We start from the raw sequence: 22,479 nt of genomic DNA, 5'->3' as shown, positions 1-22,479 counted from the left end.
TCCTTTTCCATTTCTACCGGTATAAAGCTTTTGCGGCAAAAATAAATGATTGGCTAAGAATTATTTCCCCATTCTCAACTTTTTTTTTTCTCAATTGAACCCTCATCTCTCTCTCTCTCTCTCTCTCTCTCTCTCTCTATATATATATATATATATATATATATATATATATATATATATATATATATATATATATATATATATATATATATATATACACTGTAAATGAGTACTAAACCGTAAATATAGTCTTAGCTGAAGCGTGAAAATGATAGTTTTTGTCTATTTTTACCAAAAAAAAGGATAAATTTAAAATCCTGAAGATAATAAAAGTACCCTGAGCTATGAAATAATTTATTTTATACTTAATTATGGCTTTGCTTGAAGAAGAATGGAAGAGTAGGGAGCGACATTATATGTATCTCCAATGCCATCCACACCCTCCGGGACCATGTCATTTGGTGATTCAAGATTCGTGTCCACCTGTAATTAAAAAAAAAAAAAAATCATTTTTTGGTGATATAATCGCACTTGCTCCAGACAGAGTGTCATTTTTAAGTAGAAGTTGATGAAATTAGAAGACTTACCACTCGGAACCAACGCCTTTTGAGAGGAGGTGAAGGTATTGGAACTTGAACAAAGTAATCATGTGCATTGAACGCCAAGTAAATGTCCCCTTCATCATCATCATGAAGTCTACACAAAAAAATATACTAGTGAGTACTTATAAGTTTGTCCCGTGTAAAATGGTGATGATGAGAAGGGCATTTATGTCATTTACATCAAAAACAAATTCCTGTTCCACATTTTTTGAGCGGGACAAAAATTGCAATTATAAGTCCCACAAGGGGGCTCAGATATAATTATGAAAAAAGGAGTGTTTTATAGGAGTTACGTGAATGCAATGAATCTGCTCTCATAGTTATTCCAGTTATCTTCATGCCATGTTATCTCTCTCTGCAGTCAGAACGAGTTTTCCATTAGATTTGTTAAACAAAGAAATGAAAGTATATGATATGATGCTTTAATAAACAAATAAACAAAAGTATGTTGTTTATATTCTTTCATTTAACTATAAGATGAAATATATATAATATATATAACTCACCTTGCCAATGAAATACTCTTGTCTAAATACTCTATACTTTTGGCGAAACTTGATCACCTCAGCAAAGAATCTAAAGCAATCATTCTTCCTTGCATCCAACTGAAAGGTCAAAGTACTTTTTATTTATCTGTGTAATATAGGATCATACTTTCCTTTTTTTTTTTTTTTCTTATTAGCAATTTCTACTTTTGAAAAATCTACCCAGTTATAGAGAAGTGAGAATTGCTTTAAATTTACATGACATTTGCTATAATTGGGTAAAATTTTCAAAGCAAAATGTTGTAATAGGAAAAATGAATTAACTTTTGAAAATAGGAAGACATACTTGTCCCCATTGAAAATGATTTAAAGTGGTATCATGTCCATAGCTATTGTTATTTCCATAGCGAGTATGCCCATATTCATCTCCCATTAGCATCATTGGTACACCCTACCAATACCAAAAACACATGAAACTCAAACATCATTAAACGCCACAATAATAATATTAAAATCAAATGACCTTATGAATAGTATCTTTTTGTGGATTTAAACTTTAACCACAAAAGTTTTTTATTTCCTACTTCCGCCACAAATGACTTTAACAATTTCGTACTTAGGCCACAAAACATTAACATTTTTGTATGTTGGTGGGTTTGGTCCATGTGTAGAAAATAAATTACAAAAATTATCCCTGTAATTTACAGAAAAGGTCCCTGTGTAGATTTTGTTTTTACAGAGAAGATGTTTTTTTACAAAAACGGTCCATGTGTTTAACACTTTCTTATGTTGGCAGTTTTGGTCCCCGGGTAGAAAATAAATTACAAAAACTGTCCTTGTAACTTACAAAAAAGGTCCATGTGCAGTTTTTTTTTTACATAAATGGTCCATGTGTTTGAAAAAATTATAAAAATGGTCCCTACCTAATAGAAATTTTATAATAGCACAAATAATTATAATAACTTTTTAAGGATTAAATGCGCGTTTATGTAACAATGTTTCATGAACCACTTTGTTGCATAAATGTGCATTTAACTCTTTTGTGAAATAGTAATGTGGCACAAGAACCTAAATGGAATTCTACCACATAAAACATTTATGTAAAGTAATTAATTAAAAATATGGGATGCAATAAGAAATTTTTATACAATATACCTGAGACACCATTAACGCCATATGAAAATTCTTCATTTGTCGAAAACGTAGGGATTTAATATTAGCATCAGATGTTTCCCCTGTCAATAACATTCAAATTAAAGATAAGTTAATACATATTCCACAAAAAATTCAGTAATATTAAAATTGTGTATGATTTTTAAAGTTAAAAGCTTAAACCAATAAAGAAAACAGTTCAATGACTAAATTTACCTTCATGCCCACAATTCCAGCTAAGGTTATCATTGCTTCCATCATTTCCACCTTCTCCATTAGCATCATTGTGCTAGAAAAAATAGCATTGTACTTTCACTTTATCTTAATACAACAGATTATTTCTTATAAGGGCATTGTATTTTTGAAAGTCTACCCATTTATATAAATGTTATAACTGTTTAATTGGCTATATTTTTTAAGCATAATGCCCTAATAACAAAATAAATTTCAAACTACAATGGTTTAATAAGAAGAAATGGTTGAAATTCAATCATACCTTGTGATTATATGACACAAGGTCATAAAGAGTAAATCCATCATGTGCTATTACGAAATTGACCCCATGGTATGGCTTCCGTTGGTTGACCTATAAAGTAAATAACCATAAGAATTAAGATGCTTGTATATTATTATAGTATAGCATTTAAATTCATATTAAGGTATTGTACTTTGAAAATCTTTATAGCATTTTTTTTCTTATTTGAAATCAATGAAAGTAGATTGCTAGTTCATGCATTTAACCATCAACCAAATTATAATTTGTATTTGCACAAACAATTGTTTAAGCATGGTGCTTTAGAAAGCTGATTTTTCATGGGAATTTTATTTATATCAACAATTTGAGAGACTAAATGAATTCCAATGTTCTTTATGGTTGTGGAGACCAAAAAGTCAAAAATTGCCACCCATAAATAATATAATACTAATGATAATAATAAAGACAAAAATGATGATAATGGTAATAATAATAATAATAATGATAATAAAACTTACTTTGTATAAATCAGCTGAACCAGCAATTCGAGTTGCGAAAGCTCCCTTCATACCAGTGTCACCCTATACATAAATGCATAAAGACTAAAATACCCTCAGAGTAACAAGAAAAAGTTAAGTACAATGCCCATTTCTTCATTGGTTTATGAGTCAATACCTTTATAAATCTTCTCATGTCATCACGATAAATTCCATTCCATTCAGCCCACCTTCACAGTATAAAAAAAATTTTAAATTTAAAAAAGAAAAGGAATCAACAAGAAAATAATAACCACAGTCTTGTGAGTTTTGACAATACCAAAAAAGACGCTAGTTTTTAATAATGAGCAGTTTTTTAACAAAAAATGTAAATACTTAAACAATGGAAGGGTATATTTGGAATAGAAAATTACCTGTCCCAATTTGGGAACTTCCCAACAAGATATAGGCCACCACAATCCCATGGTTCAGCAATAATTTTACTCCTGGATAGTATACCATCTTTTGCTATTGCCTACTCCATTTTAGGAGATATATGTAAGTAAAACAAATTGTTTTTTTTTTTTTTTTGTGAAATTATTTAATGAGAAAGTCATAGTGTACTTTAATAATACTAAGTTAAAGATATTATTTAATATTGCATGATTTGAAGTTTGTTTATTGTGTGACAATAGAGCTATAACAGCATCAAGGAGTGGACTCGTTGTCAACAGTAGCAATAAATTATCATCAAATTCTCTCAAATGCTAAAATTAGAATATTGATGAATGAAAGGCTTAAAAAAAGTATGCATCCAATTGATTATTCATTTTACCATACTTTTTGTGCATTATAATTTATAGTATCCTACTTTCACTTCTTTCTGTTACAATGATTGGGAAGATTTTTGAATGTATAATGTTGTAATAGGAAATATAAAATTATGATGCTATAAACTAATCATATTTCTCAGAAATCAAATTTATTACTATCAAAAGTATAATGTTCATTTAGCATTTTCACAAGCATAATGATTGTTTGAAAGGAAAAGTCAACTATGATGATTTGAAAAGTCAATAACTTGTTTTAACATACCTTTTTCGGTTTTAAGACAAAGAACAAGTACTATCTTACTATAACAATAACAAAATCAATGAAAATCAGAAAGTATTTTGATTTATATTGTGAAAAAAGGAAATGACTACATTACCCTAATAAGTGGAGGAGCATCAAGTGGAGAGCCATCTGTTCCTCTACAAAGAACACTTGCAAGGTCAAACCGGAATCCATCCACATGATATTCAGTAACCCTTAACAAAAAGAATTTCATATTAAAAAACAACTTTACCTTTATACTAATACAAATGGAATTATATTTTATATATACTATTAATTCTCATTGTGCTTATGAAAAGTGATGTTTTTTGCTTTTGGACTTTTGCCACTAATGTTTTACATTTTGGCAGATTTAGTCCCTGCAAACAAAGGTTTTACATTTTGGCAGATTTAGTCCCTGCAAACAAAGGTTTTTCATTTTGGCAGATTTAGTCCCTGCAGACAAAGGTTTTACATTTTGGCAGATTTAGTCCCTGCAACAAAGGTTTTTTTATTTTGGCAGATTTAGTCCCTGCAAAACCTTTTGGCAGAATTAGTCCCTGCAACAAAGGTTATACATTTTGACAGATTTAGTCCCTGCAAATAAAGGCTTTACATTTTGGCAGATTTAGTCCCTGGAATTTTTTAATTTATAGAAAAGGTCCCTGTAAAGTTTTTTTTTTCTATAACAGTCCATATGTGTAAGATTTTTGTACTTTGGCAGGTTTGACCCCTGTGTACAAAACTAATTACAAAAATTGTCCCTGTTGGCTTTTACTAAACTGCTGATAATACCTTTTAAAAAAAAAAAAAAAAAAAAAAAAAAACCATTGCATAGCATGGTTTTTTTTTTTTTTTTTTTAATAGTTTTATATTAAAAAACATCAAAAGAAATATATGGAAAATAGCATTTTGCCCAAAAAGTACATACCAGTGTCTTAAACTGTCAAGTATGAGTTCCATGACAACAGGGTGGTTACAGTTCAACGTGTTACCTGCTCATTCCACATCAAATGTGAAGGTCAATTTCGGAAATTGGAAATATACTACCAAACAAATATTTTTATTTTTATTTTTATTTTTTCAGCTCTTTATTTTTAAATAGATCATTTCATTGGAGGAAGATGAAGTTACCACAGCCTGAGAAGTTCAGTAATTCACCATTTCCATCCAACATGTAATATACCTATAAATAAATAAACAGATTCACAACAAGATTAATAAAACATAATTTTTTTTCTTTATAGAAATCAACTTCAAATGAAATGAAGAATAATACCTTGTTGTCTATACCACGGAATGATGTGGTATAAGGGTATTTATCATCAGCCTCATTTGTATGATTGTAAACAACATCCAAGATTACCTGTAGAGTTGAAAGATTCCCATATAATTTACAAAAAGTATTTACAACATCTAATGACAAAATTAAATATATATAATCAAGGTGTTGTAACTAAAAGAAAATTTAAATAATAAATACCTCGATTCCTGCTAAGTGCAAAGCTTTAACCATTTGTTTGAACTCTAAGCAAGCAGCAATAGGTCCTCCACCACCACTTGCATAACGAGTCATTGGAGCAAAGAAATTTATTGTTGAATAGCCCCATGTGTTGATCTTCATAATTATATAAATTTGAGATTTGAGAATATCACTTAAAATATAAAACCCTCTTTATTTAAATTTTAAACACATGTCGTATTTTAATTTCTTAGAAAACATTACAATACATTTTTTCAAAAGAAATATACTACAAAACATCGGTTGGAAAAAATAATACACGTCATAGTCGTAAAAAAGATTGAAAAAAAATTATATAATCGTTATAACTTTATATTTCTAAAATCAAATGTCATTAAATATTTTAAAGTAAAATATATTTAAGGGGGTAAAATGAAATATGACTCAATTATGAGGGGATAAATATACAAAACATACAAGTATATTCACCACTCAATATTATATTGAGCTGTCAATAAAAAAAGAAAATAACCTATATGTTCCGATAACAATAAGTGGTCAATAAAAAAAAGTCAATACTAATAAGCTATAAAATAAGTCCCAATTGGAGATGCTTTTTTTTCTAGACTTAATAAACATCTGAATAAAACTAAAATAACCATTTTACCCTTACATTCCAAAACACAAATTTGAATGTATCCATCAATTTAACAATTTCCATCAATCTTAATGTGGGATGAGTTAGGAGGAAAAAAAGAAGAAGGGGAAATAGGTAAAGGGTTAGTGGAAAGTGGATAGAATTTTGTACAAATATTCGTAGAGAGAAAAAGTTGGGAATCCCTGTAATTTCTGATTTTTACATGTTCAGTCCAAAATCGGAACATTTATAAAAACTTGGTCCTTATTTCAAGGTTCCATCTCAGTTTCAGTCCTTGTAAGTAACCTTAAAATAAGGACCAAAACTGAAAAGTATTTCAATCATGGACAAAACATGGTAAAAGTAAGAAATCCAAGGGACCATTTTTGTAATATTACTCTATTCTTTAAAAAGTTGAGATTAATTTACCATGTGATCTCTAGGATTTGGACGCCTCTGGAATTCAAACTCATCAAACTCAAAAACTGGAAGCAATTCCACTGCATTGATTCCAAGCTCTAACAGATGTGGTATCTTCACATCAACAATAATATCAGAAACATTAATTATTTCATCCTTTTTATTTTTTATATAAAATTCTCAATACCTTTTCAATAATACCAAGGTAGCTGCCACGTAGATTTTCTTCCACTCCACTAGATTTATCAGCTGTAAAAGCCCGAACATTCATTTCATATACCACAAGATCCTTCTGCAAAATATATCAGCAACAATTGTATTTTAATGATGAAATAAAAAGTAAAATCAAAATGATTTATGAAAAAGGGTAAAGGGTTACAATTTTTTTTTTTTACCTCTGGTATGTTTGGAGGGGTATAATTGTCTCCCCAATCAAATGGCAAGCTACTAAAATCATAAGTTCCATAAAATTTAGAAAATTTATTTTTCACATCACCAAAAATCTTGCGTCCTTGTATTAATTTTGCATAAGGGTCTATAAGAACAACAGTGTTGTCAAATCGATGCCCTTCATGGAAACCTTGAGGACCATTTATTTTGTATCCATAGACAACAGTTCTCAGAGGCAATTCCTACATGAGTTGTTTTTTGTTAAGCATTTTGATATTAAAGGAAAATAAATAGAACTCTGAATTTGTACACCAATGAATGCAATTTTAATCATCACTCACATATGATGAGTATAATATTATGAATCAAAAACAGGAAAAAAAATGTTGCAATCCTTGGATTTATAGAATGTTTTTGGAAGGAATGGAATTGTAATATGAAAGTGTTTGAATATGAAGGAATTGGAATATGTCATGTGTTTGGTAGGCTGAAAATGGAATGAAATTCAATAATGTAAACAAAATAATTTTTTAATTTTATGTGCAAGTATTCCTTTTGTTCATTGTAACTATATATAATTAAACTTTATGTATGTATGTATGTATGTATGTATGTCTATATAATGAGGGTATTTTGGTCTTTTGATAAAAAATAAAAATAAAATTACCAGAACACATATGTGCCATATATCTCCGGTTTTGTTTACATGTGGATCCAATTTCAGCTCAATCATTTCATCATTTGGAGATGCATCGTTTCCACTAAAAACAGATAAAAATAAATAAAGTATGAGTAAAACACAACAAATTCGTAATCTATGATACATTCTCACCTGTCTTGAAGTGATAAACAAAGTGTAACTGAAGTTGCATGCTTTGAAAAAAGAGAAAAGTTTATTCCATTTTCAGTTTTTGATACTCCAAGAGGATTTGGTACTCCAGGAATGCTTTCAAATGAAGAATCAGTTTCTGACATCACTACAACTTCTTCTTCCTGAAAATTTCAAAATGGAAAAGTGATTGCTTACATCAGTTATAGAAATCTTATCCAAATACAAATCAAATTTCATGGTATAATGGGGACATTTTTCAAAAATGTCATAATAAAAAAGAAAAACGCAAAGTACAGTGCTATAATTAAACATGTGAAGAGAATGATAATTACCTCAATCACAATCTCTTTTGCATGTTGACTGTGTACATAAGTAGATGTATGCTTTATAGGCTCTGATCCTTTAACCTGACCCAATACCTTAGTCATACATTCAGTTATATAATAAGTCAAAATGTATGTACATAATACAGGACAAAGAAAAAAGACATGAATGCCCTCCTCACCTCATAATTGTAAATAACCCTAGAAAGTTTAACCTTAACAAAAGGAGTTTGAAGAAAAGGGATACCTTACTGGAAAATCCACTCACAGAACTTTTACCCGATGCATTTCTACTCCATATTACTCTGTTTGGAAACGCAATATTGTAAGAAAATAATAAAGGATATAAATAAATAATGGGAGCTACTACAGTTGAATGGATCATTGAAAGTAATGAACTAGTATGAATGAAGAAAATAAAGGTATTGATTACATTGGGTAGATAGCAACAGAAATAGAATGTATGGCTCAAAAATGAGTTAGGAATTAAATTTTCAGTTGGTTTCTTTGTTTTTTTAATCTTTGAGTTCTGTTCGTTTCATCTCAATTCTGATTTAGGGTTAGAAACCATAACCAACAAAAACTTATCAGCTACTAATAATCTATCCTCATCAGATGAAATATCAAAAATTAGGGTTGAACAAATTCAGGAAGAAGAAAAATGAATTGTTAATGAGCTAAAAATGGTATAATTTTTTGAATGTGCGTCAAATTCAAATTCATAAGGAACTACAGATCGATTTCAACTCTGAAAATGAGTCAAAATCAAATACTTCCAGTGAACTTTCCATAAATTAACAGAAACTTAATGAACTACATACAATTTTTCCATATCAGACAACATATCATAATTTTACGTGTAAGAATAAGAAATTAATACTTAACAAGCCACAAATCGTTACACATTCCAAATGTGACTGAAATTCATGTTCTCCGTGATTGACCCTACCATTTCCATTGACAAAATTCGGTAGACTCGTTTCAATTTTCATTGGAGAGAGTACAAAAAGCTACAATGAACAAACGAAATTTGAAAAAAAATCATCACGAAGCATCGAAATAATGACATACCCCATGTTCGCGGTGGCGCGAAATGCAGAAAGAGGGAGAAAACGATTGACATTACTGATTTTTGACGATGAATCACAAAGAGATGAAGTTGCTGTGTGGAGAATCATCATGTTCGTTACGCAAGGCATAAATTGAAGTTCAGCATCTGGACAAAACACACAGTGATTCCACTATTAAGTATGAGTTTTTGAGTTGGATTGAGTTTGAAGGTTGAGTGATCCAAGAGGTTTGAGAGTTACGAGTTATTAGAATGGCATAGAAGCGGGACGACGTCTCTTTTATGTCTGCCACGTGACTCTTTTGAGTCCTCGCCACTCGTCACGTGTTTTATCTTTGTGTCTTTTTCCTTTTTTTTTTTCAAAATATCTACGTGTTTGGGAGGTTTGAATAAGATAATTTATTGTTTTAAGGATAACTTATCACGAAAACTTTTAATTTCATTATATGGTTTTTATGGGTTGGTCTATTTTTTTTTAGTATTTTTTAGTATGTAAATCTTTTAAGGAAATTTTCAATCCACTACCAAATCATATGTTTTGTATTAATTTTGATGTAAAATTCTTTTAGTTATAGCAAATAGAATGTTATATATTAGAGGATAATGACTTAAAAGTATAATATATTTTTTGATTTGTACATACATTTGGTCATTAAGTTTTTTTTTCATTCACACTTACCCCTTCAACTTGTTAAACTGTACACATCCAATCCTCATGATCGATTACTCTAAGTTAGCCGGAAAAAATAACTTATTAGGGTAATATGTTTCTCATTTTGTACACATTTGGTCCTTAATATTTTTGTATACATTTAGTTCTTAATATATTTTTTTGTTTTAAAATAAGTATCTTTTTGTTTTTGTACACATTTAGTACTTATGAATGATTTATTTAGGGTTTTTCTCACGACATCTAACATGAGATCATCATTGATGAGGTGTTTGGGGTTGTTGATGCTTATGTTCATCGCGGTCTCGACTGCTTGGTTGCATAGGTCTTGTGGTTTTGCTTAGGTTTTGTGTTCCGAACGTCGTAACTTCTTCATACGATATCGGATTTTAACAATCTTTATATTCACGTGTTTGTTTTTTAAGTCTGCTATAACTTTCGTTAAGATTACTCTCGTTAAAATATAATATGTTTTTACTTACGATTTTATAAAAAAAAATATCAATACATGCATTCATAAAAAACATATGGATATAAAGATCGTCAATATATTACTTTTTAACGGGAGTAATTTAAATGAAAGTTGTAGTAGACTAAAATACAAACGCGTAGATTTAAAGATCGTTAAAATCCGAGATGGTATGAAAAAGTTATGACATTCAAAAAACATTACCTAAGCAACCAAGTAGTCAAAATCACTATGGACATAAGCATCAAAAGCCTAAAACACCTCGTGGATGATTGTTCCACGTAAGATGTTGTGGGAAAAATCTAACGAAATCATTCGTAAGTATTGAATGAGTACAAAAAAAAATATTTTGCAATAAAGAAAATTAAAAATTAAATGTGTACAAAAATATTAAGAACTAAATGTGTACAAAATGAAAAATATATTATCTTATTAAGACATTTTTACCGGCTAACCTGGAATAGCCGGTAATAAGAACTGAATATGTACAGTTTAACAAGTTGAAAGGATAAATGTGGACAAAAAATAAACTTAATGACCAAATGTATATAAATATATCACATTTTTAATTTTTAAGTCTTTATCCTAATATTAGTTAATGTTACGGTAGAACAACTAAGTAAGCAAGTATATGTTGTTTTGATAACATTTGGCCTCTAATCATTTATCTTTAGTATTGTAAGTTCTTAGATTTTCAAAAAAGTATTGTGTTAATCACGGAATTTTACAGCTAATCACTTCGGTTTAATTATTTTCACCTTCAAAAAATCTCTAGAGTTTAAGTATGTATGTTCTTGTAGAACTTACTATGTGAAAACGATTTCTAAGAAGAATCAAAGGCCAAACAAACGGTTTTTGTTATCCAACCGAATATATCAAGGCAAGAAGCTATTATCTCTTTTTTGCATAGATTTAATTTGGGGATTTTAGGAGGAACCCATGAACCCTAATTTTTATGGTTTGATTATACGGTTAAATTGAAGTTAGATAATTGTAATACGAGTTAAATAAACATGCTATACATAATAAATAACAGGTATTGGACAAAGGTTTAATGGCTACATGTTGATAAATTGGATTGAAAGTATAGACGCTCGAATGATTATGTTCCTTATTATTCTTAAAATTTTTAAACAAGAGTATTAGTGTAAACTACTTATACCATTCATCAGTATTAGAATATGATCAAATTGTGGGATGACATATTATATTATTTAAGGATTTGTCATTTTGATTGTAAAAAGCAAATAGGTAGAAGCGATTATAAAAAGAGTACTGCCCATGACTAGAAATATTGTTAGCTTATTGAGAATCATTGTTGGCTTATTGAGAATCAATTCTATAGGAATTGAAGAAATGAAAGAGAATGAGAGTGAGAAATATTAGTTGGTTAACCTAGTTAAAAAGGTGAATACATGTGTATCTTTTGATTTATGGAAAATGTTTTTACTTGTGCATCCAAATGCTTTTTTAAATAAGAATTCCTTGAAATGCTTTCATGGATTGCTATGTTCATTTATATGTTGTCTAACAAGCAACGGCGGACCTAAGTTGTTCCTGAGGGGTCCCAAGCTACTACTCTGTTTCTGCTCAGTAGTTAAATTTTTTTTATTAGGGTGCAACCTCTATACAAAATTAGTGCCACTTTTATTTTTTGGTGTCATTATTGTCAGAATCTTCTTTGTCCGCCACTTCTAACAAGAATATAAGGAATCGTTACATAGCATATTACGTGTGGGAATGAATGCATTTGAAAAGTGTGATTGTAGTCTCTTCATGCATACATATGAATGTGATTGCATTAAAATTGTATTATGTCTAGACATCCATCTCAATGAAGGGATGGACTTCCCAAAAACTTGTGTGCTTGGAGATCATACATTGCATTACATGATATGACATTGCATAATGCATGGAAGTATGTTTATGTACTTATGAATATGATTTCAAATGTATTGGAATGGAATTCAAAATGGTAAATTGCTTTTGTGTATAAAACATATGTATCTCAGAATACAAAAGTCATGTATTATTTTATTTTAAATGACATGGATTCAAGTACCAAAAGAAATTAGTAGGAACAAAGACTACCAAACGTAATCTCTTGAACTAGAAGATGTGTTTTGATGACTTAGAAGTGGAAGGCATCATTATAGTTCTTTTTATATGTAAATAAATGTAAACAACTTATGAATGTTGTATATGTTCTTTGTGTTAAGTTGTAAACCCCAAGGAATTGTGAACTTATTTTTTGATAAAAATTTTAATTAGGAACAAATTTCATGTTATAAAATAGTTTTTAAAACCAAACATGAACAAAACCATGTTTTAAAAGCGTTATGAACATTCGGGTGTTACATAAGTGGCACTTACTATTTAACAAAAATTTAACATGTTAGAAATACTTGTACGAACAACTAAGAAGGAAATGAAGTGGAAATTAAAGCTTTAGTGTTAGAATTGAGCTTGAAGCATTGGAAAATATACTATTCATCTTCTCCAACCACTCTATTTCGAGTTAGGGTTTGGAGTAATCTCCAAATCCAAAAAGCATACACATTAGAGGTGTTTGATTGATATTTAAGTTACTTTTGATCATGAGATAATTAATATCCTTCATTGTTATCATTCATAACTTGACTTTGAGAACACATAAGTTTTTGAAACTTCAAAACTCTAACAATGATGGAATTCGAATTTAAGATTGTTTTACGGAATTGATGTTGTTTCTAGACTTAATTTGATGTTTCTAAACTATCTCTAAACTAAGGAATCCATCATTTGTTAGTAGTTATGCTATTTGATCTAATGTAGCATTTCAAGTTGACTTAAGGCTTAAATAAGTCCTTCAAGTTTATTTCCATGGTTCAATCTAGTTATTGAATCATTGGAACTCATTAGGTCAAACTAAAACACAAGTGTTGATGATCTATAGTTGTTTAAAGCCACATATTAGTTCTAAAAGGGATTTATACTTGTTGATTCTTTTCTTCAAAATAATACATAGATCTTGTCAAGGAAAATGTGTTTAAACTATCAAAATCAATGGTATCTTAATGCGTCTTTATCCATAAAACACTTAACGAAAAAAAAAAAAAAGGGGATATTAACGATACAAAGGAAAAAAAAAATACACAGATTCAATCAAAATCAATGTACATGACCACAATTCAACTTATACAAAAACTAAAAAGAAAAAACGAATCGAATTAATAACCAAATGTAAGTGAGAAAGGCACACTAATCTTCTCCTTATACCATGTGCAAAAAACACAACACAATTTCCGGAACATCATACAGTTCACATATGTGTAAACACAACTTGTAAATAATAAACAAAAGTATAGACTTGTACCTTGTGCAATAAAAGTTGTACTCTAGATATAGCCACAGCTGGCATAAAATATCAATATTCATTCACTTAATACAAACTGGGAGCATCTTCTGCACAAAAAGAGCAAAGATGAGCCTTGCTCATAATAAATGAAGCAAAATGGCGTGTTACATGAAACGTACCTCGTTTTTCGCCAGCTACAAGGTAAAAGGACGAATTTGCCCCCACTAGCATAATGAAAAACTCTTGCATTGTATATACAAATTCGGCTTTTGTGAGTCCTATTTATTTAATTGCTGAATACGTAGCCGAAACTGCTGAAGCCTCGGCAATCAAAGCTGCGGGTAGTCGGGCCTGAAGGCAAGCACCAATGTCAAAAGGACGCAATTCAGATCCATCGAATAGGAGATTGACACCTGGCAAGACGGTTTCCCCATTGTCTTTATCATCTGGGTCACCTTTAACATTGTTTACTCGAGATATCTCTTCATTCATTTTTGTAGCATCTTCATATCCTTCAGCCAATGCATATGATCTGCAATACCAGTTTTCATTCAACATCATTGTAAATGACTAAATTCCAAATTCCAAATTCCAACAACAATAACCAATAACAAAACAACATACCTTAAGATATGTCCATCAAAGCTCAAGATTTCTGTATGACAACGTTGTCGATTAGCAAGTTTTATTCTCTGATAATCACTCGTTCCCGAAATTGGAGAAGAAGGTTCTGTAATCGGATTCCATCTTTGACTTGCATAAGACATGAGTTGACTTTTTTTAGCCTCCCGATTATTATAAAGCATCTTTGCACTCGAACCCGTTGCTTCATACTCCAAACAAATGGAATTCAACTTCTCTCTCAATTCCCTCATCGCATCATGATGTTCTTTAAACAAATCCGACTGAAGCAATTGAGACACCACGACCCGATTACATATAAACTTGCATAGCTTCGGACTAAACAACGGGACCCCAAACTCGACACACAACGGGACCCACTCGGGGGTAAAAGCATTCGCGTTTCCTTTAGAAAGCTTCAAAAGACGAATATACCCCACCGTCCACAACGACAACCTCTTCTCCAAATCACACAACAACAAGGTCAATTTCGTACTTTCATCCTCCGCAAGCCCTAATTCCGATCCGATATCCGCGAATGAACCATCGGAATTTTTTAACGGGAGTGGAATGTCGAGTGTGGTTAATTTCCCGGATTCGTTTAAGTCAAATTTACAAAACGGTTGAACTAAAACCGCAGTGTGTTTGAGGAGTGAGTTTAGACAATGTAAAAGAATGTTGCCTTTGACTAAATTTCCTTCGAATTTGGATCCTAACCCGGCAACGGTTGACCCGTCCCATGACCATAAAAGGGCTTTTTCACAACCCGCTAGTGGGGCCGGAAGTAATCTTAGACATTGTCCTTTCATTAAAACGACTGAAACGGGCCCACTATTGATAGTGGAATATAAAACTAAATTCATCCATGGTGACATGGAGGAGTGAGAAGGTGGGCCGAAATGGATCGGGCCTTTTGGGCCCGGTAGTAAGGAAGAAACAGGAAGCGGGACCATCGAGACGATAATGTCGTAGTCCCGTTGATATAATCGATCAAGTGTGGGTCCCGGAAGATTAGCTAAGCTTTCACATCGTAAAATATCAACTCGGTATTTCCTCACTTTTTTTCTAGTTAATTTTCCAACATCAAAATCATCAGTATTTCCATTTTCATTCTCGTGTTCTTTTAGTGATATATCGGATACCATGGATGTAAGTTCTTCATTGGTTGAAGAATCAATATCAATCTCGAGTTCATCAGGAGAAAGTCCACCAGATTTTAAACATTCTAGAACACATTTAAGGCTAAATGCATGATTTGCAAATTCCTGAAGCTCTCCTTCAAATTTTGCGCCTTCTAATGTGGTTAGATCTTTGCAAAGATCTTCAATACTGGTGTGGCCGAGTTTCCCTGCTTCGTATAGTGTTACCGCATGAGATTTTAATCCTGCAAGAAGATGTGAATTAGATGAAAAGGATGAGGGCAAAATAGTCATTTTGTATGATAATACCAATTGCAATGTAGAACCTGAAACTTGTAAAAGTAAAACTAACCAGGTGAAACGGACCCCATCATAAGATACGATGTTATGTTGGCATCAACAACAAAAGCAACACGGGCAAAACCGGAATTTGGGCCAAGATTTTCTGTCCCTAAATTATCTTGTGGAAACAAAGCAGGATCAGTAGACATGTTTGCGGACCCCACAGGAGCAAGAGAAGCATCATCTTCATCATTTAGGACACTTGTAATTTGGTCTTGAAGAATAGATCCTGTGTCAACTAATTTAACTGCCCATCCTAATCGACATGCAAAAGAAGCAGCAGCTTGTAGTTTAGAAAGTTCGGCTTGTAATGTTGTTGCCAGCTCAGCAACTGTCGAATTCTCACTTGATACCACAAAAACCGCATACAGCAACCTGTCGAGTAAGGTTAAAATTACATAAATACCCTCTGTGTCCTCGTTTTACGGTGCAAAAATTGGGATGGGACTTGTTCTTGATCTTTTGTTTGAGGAAAAAGACGAAAATGCCCTCGTCTGTGTAACAACTAACGAATATGGTATAAAGAGGAATATCTTACTCCTCAATGGGGTCTTCATATGACTGCTCTCTGTTGGAAACAAACCCTTCTAGCCTAGACACTGAAACACTAAACACATCATTCAAAGTTCAAAAACAGAATAACATGAAAACAATTGTAAAATGTTTACATTTTTTACTTTAAATACAGCTATTAGTGGTAAAAAAAATTATAATATTAAAACAACTTGTTTATAATCCCACCTTTAAAGCGATCATCAGCATAAACAGGGACATCAAAGTAAATTAGCCCTCGTCTGTAAAGACCCTTGATGACAGAAGGATCAAAAAGTATGAATGCATTTGCTTCCTCTTTACATATCTTGTCAATTGTTGCTGATTCTTCTTCTGAAAGTTTCTGCGTGATAGAGAAGGAACTAGGAAGTCATGTAAAATGACCGTTTTGCCCCCCTCTTCTTCATCTCAGTAAGATTCCAATCTCAAAAGATGAAGTAGATGGAGAGATTAATGTCTAGATAACAGCATAGGGACTAAAAGCTTTATGAGACAGTGAAATGGGGACCAAAAAAGAAAGAAGATTCATTTTTACCATATTCCAATAAAGTCAATAACAAATTGACTTATGATAAAAAAAATCTATCAAGAATCTAACCTTAAATTCCTCCAATGTAAAGTTGACAAGACAAACTCCCCACCAAGGTTCAATTGCAAAGTCCACAGGATATGTGGGCAATGATTCCTTAGCAATGGATTTGTTCAGCTTCCACATGATTTTCTGGAAAGCTCAAAATTTTAATGTATAGAGTAGACAAAAGGGTATTAATGTAATTTCACCAACAACACATTGAATCAAGTTTATACCTTGGATCTACATTTGTTCATGATATCAATGAATTCGTTTCTTCCTATACCAGTGAGTCGAAGGGCATCTGCTGCGCTAAAATTTGGAATGCTATCATAAGGTTGCTCTGCAGATAATATAAGGTTATAAACATAAGATACTTTTTTTTTAGATAAAGTTATTAGTCATTCAAACTGTTAACAAAACATCACAAGAAACTATGTAAATCAACATACCGTTTTTCATGACTTCAAATATCATATCACAATAGTATCTGAATGGAGAAATCCTCATTACACGACAAACATAATCCGCTAGGTGATAAGGAAACAGCTGCAAAACCAAAAGAAAAAGAATATATAAGTGTTAATGTATGTATACTGAAAATCAAAGTGTCTGAGTTTCAATTAGAACAGTTCATTTATTTTAAAGGATCATGGGTAACATGAAGACCATAAATGAAAACAAGAATCTTTAGTGCATACTGCTAAATTCCTTCGAAGATACCGCATCATATCCTCGTAATATTCTGCTTCTCTGCATACTTTGCGTACAAAAGATGTGTTCCATTGGAGCCTTTTCTTAATGCAATGTTCAGTTATCCTGCAACAGTGAATTGATATCAATGCTTCAAGTGTTGCTGATTGTATGATAGTGTAAGTTTACTTGATATTCATGCTACATATTCATGTCAGATCTGTCTTTTTCCCTGATTTTTTTGTTATCATATTCATACACGAGTGTTATCCCAAAGAAATTTAGAAAATACCACTTAAAGGGCTGCAATCCTCATTCTAAAGGTTCAAAAGCTAAGTGTATGTCTTCTTGTGAATTACAAAATTGAGGATTGTGTCAATTTTACGATAAATCTGAGTCTTTTTTAGGCTTTTAGCAGTTGCTTCCAGCTCAACTGACTGTAAATGCGGAACAAATGAGGTATGTCCTGATCAATACGAGGTTGATCTACTAGTACAAATCAAAAGCAGCAGAAAAGGATGAATTCATGATGACTGCATTTCCAAATTACGCATTGAGTACGGAAGTTTCAGATGAAATTTAGCTAATACGAAGAACACCAAAGCGCAGATGCAGAAGAAGCTAATGGCAGTTAGCAAACTTACCTTCTATGCCATTCATCCTTGGAGTTTAGAGTCGACTGAAGACGCTTAGGGAGACCCTCCCACGAGCATTCTTCCTTGATTGCTCTCAGAATTAACTGATCCTCAATCGTCGTCGGTACGTGAAGCATACTACCGGAATCAAAGCTCTGTATAAAGCTAAAGTCTTGAAGAGAGCTTCAAAAGGTATTCAACCGGATCACTCGATTACTTCAACTGATCAATTCCACTGATCGCAGCAAATAGGTCCCCAATCGCTAAATTCTACACCGTTTTTGAACAAAAGTCAAACTACTAAATTTAACATATACTAAACCACATCCAGCATATCGATTTTAAGATGCAATGATTGTTTACGACAATATGTAGCAAGAAATGTGTATGAAATGAGACAATTTACCAGTAATTTCGGTAGATCAATTGAAGCTGAGTTAGGGTTTTATGAGATGGAGATCTTGAAATTGAAGAGACATAGAGGTTAATTGGAAGCCTGTGGGTCCAGATTATTAATTGAATAGAGGTTAAATTGGAACCTCTGTCGTATTTTGAAAAAGGACGAAATATATCTTTTAGGGTAAAATATAATATTTATTTATGTTGTATATTATATTTAGTTAAAAAATAAACAGGATCTAACAATTTAATTTAGAAAATTAAAATTTATAAGAAAAATAAAATAAAATATTAATTATTAAAATTGAAATGTTTATTTATCTTTTAAACTTAAACTAATAATTTAAATAAATAAACAATTAAAATAATTGAATTCAATTTAAAGAGTGCTTTTTGTTTTGATAAAATGATACATGGCTTGATTAAGGACATTGTAGTTTGCGGATGTCTGTTCTTTGGAGATCTTCAATGGCAACTGGCTTCGTTACCAATTAGGTTTGGAGGTAGGGTGACAACTCTCGATCCAACCCGTAACCCGACACTAACTCAACCCGAAAATAAAGAGGTTTGAGTTGAGATTTTTGACCCGCTAACCCACCAACTCGTATATATATATATATATATATATATATATATATATATATATATATTACATTTAAACAAATGATATTTAATTATTAATGAAATTTGATTTCCATCCGTAGTCGTAATATTCTGTATCATTATATTCCTTCCGTATTCGTATGTGATTAATTTGCATTTGCGGTTCTTTAATCGGAAAAAGAAAAAATACATGTCGTTATTTTCACGAGTCACGAACGAAAAACACATCCACTTTCTATGAATGTTTTCATTTTTCATTTTTATTTGGATGTTATCGACTTTATGAATTTATGTTGAATACTTTTTATTATGTTAATTACTTTAATTATTTTATGAATTTATGTTGAAAACACCTCATTTTTTAAAATGTGTTGCTTATTGTGACAACCCAAGTTGTTTTGTTACATTTCCCCGTTACCATTAACGGAACATTCCACTGTATAAAAGTTCCGTTACTTAGAGGGCGTCAATTTAGTAAACATTCCATTTGATTGCAATAAGCATGCCGTTAAGTCGTGATGAAAGGAAATAAAAACACAGGACACACATTTCCATTTATTTGGAAAATGTCAAGTTTTATTATTACGACCACTAAATCGGGTGCGACCAAAAGCCCCGATTAACGGCAGTATCGGGTAAAATCTCACTGAGCCCCACTCAAAACCCTATATAAGGGTGAGTGGAGTCTATTGGAGACTTTTTACACTCTCTCTCTATACTCTCTCTAGACCCGTTTTCACCCCGAAACCGCAACCAAACGCTTCCAAATTGTAAGTCCGCTTACCCTAGTTTGTTCTAAACATTACTAGCTGTAATTATAGCCCAAAAACCATCCAAGAAGGCATGGAATAAGGAGTTTACGGCCTAGGAACACTCTAGGGCCGTAAACCCCTAAAATGGTGCCAAACATGCCTTTAAACTTGCCCTTAAGCTTGGAAACTAATTAGGGATCTAGCCTAGGAGTGTTTAAACATCAAAACACAAAGATTGAGGGCATAAAAGAGAGTTTACGGCCCAAGCACATGCTTAGGCCGTAAACCCCTCAAAACCGTGTCAAAGTGCCCCCAAAACACTCCCAAACCACCCTTAGGCTTCATACTTAATTTAGGGACTTAGTATGTGGGGTTTGGATCAACTAAACACATCAAAATGAAGGATAAAAGGAGTTTACGGCCCAGGTCTATACCAAGGCCGTAAACACCCCAAATCATGCCCAAAGTGTGGTTTTGCTTCCCCAAATGGCCTTAGACATTTACCATAAAATACTAGGAAGGATTTAAGGGCTTAAACACAAGAAATGGAGGGACTAAAAGGAGTTTACGGCCCAAGCAAGTGTCTAGGCCGTAAACTCCCCAAAACTTATTCAATTGGTAGATTTAATCCTCCAAAATAGCATCACACTTCATTAGAAATCACTAGAAAGGCATTAGGGGCTTTAAACTTCACAAAACTCTAAGGATGAGAGTTTACGGCCGTAAACTCCCTTAGGAGTGTTCCCTTGGCCGTAAACTCATAGAAAATGCCCTTAGAAGCCTCAAACCCACTCATGCCTTCGAGGAAAAGTGCTTAGAATAATTCCATGATGCAAGTAGAAGCCTTAAACACCCTAGAACTCATCACCATGAGTTTACGGCCGTAAACTCATGGTAAGATGTCCCTGGGCCTTAAACTAGTTGATAAGGGTTTATTCTTGGAAGGTAAACTTCATTCCTTAGCCATACACACCCTTAAACGCTACCCGGGACACCCAAACACTTAGCCAAAGTGTTTTCCGCTCCTGTGAGCACGTATATTTGTTTAATTAGTATTAAATGTGCTAATTGCATGTAAACATATGTTACCATATGTTAAAATAGGTCATTGTGTGTGTTCAAGTCCTTGCGTGACACCGAACGCCCAAACGGCACCTTCGTCGGACCTACTTACACCATGTGAGTTCATACCCCTGAATGAACCTTTTAATGTTTTTAAATGTTTTATAGGGGGAATACAAGTTAAACATGCCAGTTATCATGTCAATCACATGTGATTGATAACCCGCATGCACAAGATTTTACCACTTTACATTGTTTTACCGAGTGGGACACTATAATGATTTTTACTTATTTCATAACTTTTACTTATACTGATTTATCCAAATTCATTCTAAATTGGTTTATGAAAGATCCTCTAAGTTTTTTTTTAAACATATTTTACAAAAGAATACAATTTGTGATTTTCTCTGTACATAAAGGCTTTTCATTAAAGATTTCCCTTTTAGACATATACTTTTACTTGTTAAATACTGCTGCTTCGCTTATACTTATTTTATACTCCTACTTGGTAACGCTTTCACTTATACTTGTAGTCGCGTATACCTGATGACGCTTATACTTATTCACGCTCTTACTTAGTGATACGATTCTTCTTCACGTATACTTGATAACGACTCTACTTCACTTATACTTGATACGCTTTTGTTTCGCTTATTGTCGCCTCTACTTCCTGATATGCTTATACTTGTTCGACACTTCTACTTCACTTACGACCGCTTCTACTTCACTTGTTAGACACTTCTACTTCACAAGGATCACTTCTACTTGACACACACTCAGTCGTAGTTAGATGTATGTCCGTGCTTATATAGGTACATATAAGTAATGATTTAAAAGACTTAGGAAGACTCGTCTGCCCTATCTCCTTTTCTTTGTTGAGATGTGGTCTGGTGGGATCGGATGGCCGTCCGAAGGTCGTTTGACTCATTAGTTATATATTATGTATATGAGAATTGACATATAGGAAATTCTCTATTCAGTTAAGTTAAGAGTCTCTACTTCTAGTCTACACTTACATTAGAAACCCACTATTGGGAAGTCTCTACCTCTAGTTCAACACTTACACACTACCCACTATTTGGAAGTCTCTACCCACTATTTGGGATGCATCTTCAGGACACGGACTTCTTCGTCGTCTAGTTGGTAACCAGAGTCTCCTGTAGGGAGAGCGGACATTGTGTGTATAGATCTATACAGGATTGACACCCCCGCACCC

The 22,479-nt window shown here is 32.3% G+C and overlaps 2 protein-coding genes across 5 annotated transcripts; both read right to left on the bottom strand.

Annotated features, from left to right (window-relative positions):
- Positions 1-226: 226 nt before the first annotated feature.
- ISA3 (isoamylase 3) lies at positions 227-9,683 on the bottom strand. 2 transcript variants are annotated; one of them, XM_078975592.1, is made up of 24 exons: positions 9,421-9,683; positions 8,597-8,654; positions 8,359-8,445; positions 8,027-8,187; positions 7,862-7,955; positions 7,200-7,436; positions 6,992-7,096; positions 6,814-6,918; positions 5,769-5,903; positions 5,565-5,651; positions 5,420-5,471; positions 5,217-5,280; positions 4,401-4,500; positions 3,625-3,725; positions 3,390-3,441; positions 3,233-3,295; positions 2,736-2,825; positions 2,456-2,528; positions 2,243-2,322; positions 1,434-1,538; positions 1,109-1,207; positions 896-957; positions 588-696; positions 227-483 (listed from the first exon to the last, which is right to left on the bottom strand). In XM_078975592.1, the coding sequence occupies exons 1-24, from the start codon at positions 9,546-9,548 to the stop codon at positions 370-372; spliced, it is 2,361 nt and encodes a 786-aa protein (XP_078831718.1). In that variant the 5' UTR covers positions 9,549-9,683; the 3' UTR covers positions 227-369. The 2 variants fall into 2 exon arrangements, with proteins under 2 accessions (XP_078831718.1, XP_078831719.1); XM_078975593.1 differs by having other exon boundaries at positions 8,359-8,433.
- Positions 9,684-13,677: 3,994 nt separating this feature from the next.
- On the bottom strand, positions 13,678-18,950 carry LOC145014920 (uncharacterized). Of its 3 annotated transcripts, none has more exons than XM_078973362.1 (12): positions 18,854-18,950; positions 18,457-18,717; positions 17,821-17,938; positions 17,572-17,668; positions 17,356-17,462; positions 17,147-17,269; positions 16,738-16,891; positions 16,535-16,595; positions 16,007-16,371; positions 14,519-15,899; positions 14,074-14,426; positions 13,678-14,001 (listed from the first exon to the last, which is right to left on the bottom strand). In XM_078973362.1, exons 2-11 carry the CDS (start codon positions 18,582-18,584, stop codon positions 14,177-14,179), a joined length of 2,784 nt encoding a protein of 927 aa, XP_078829488.1. In that variant the 5' UTR covers positions 18,585-18,717; positions 18,854-18,950; the 3' UTR covers positions 13,678-14,001; positions 14,074-14,176. The 3 variants fall into 3 exon arrangements, with proteins under 3 accessions (XP_078829488.1, XP_078829489.1, XP_078829490.1); XM_078973363.1 differs by having other exon boundaries at positions 13,678-13,998; XM_078973364.1 differs by lacking the exons at positions 18,457-18,717; positions 18,854-18,950 and adding an exon at positions 18,105-18,310.
- Between the last annotated feature and the right edge of the window lie 3,529 nt (positions 18,951-22,479).

This window comes from Lactuca saligna, chromosome 9 (genome assembly GCF_052625555.1).
Source record: "Lactuca saligna cultivar CGN05327 chromosome 9, ASM5262555v1, whole genome shotgun sequence".
Taxonomy (NCBI): Eukaryota; Viridiplantae; Streptophyta; class Magnoliopsida; order Asterales; family Asteraceae; genus Lactuca; species Lactuca saligna.
Note: the sequence above shows the minus strand (reverse complement) of the source record. Positions and strands in the feature narration are given on the sequence as shown.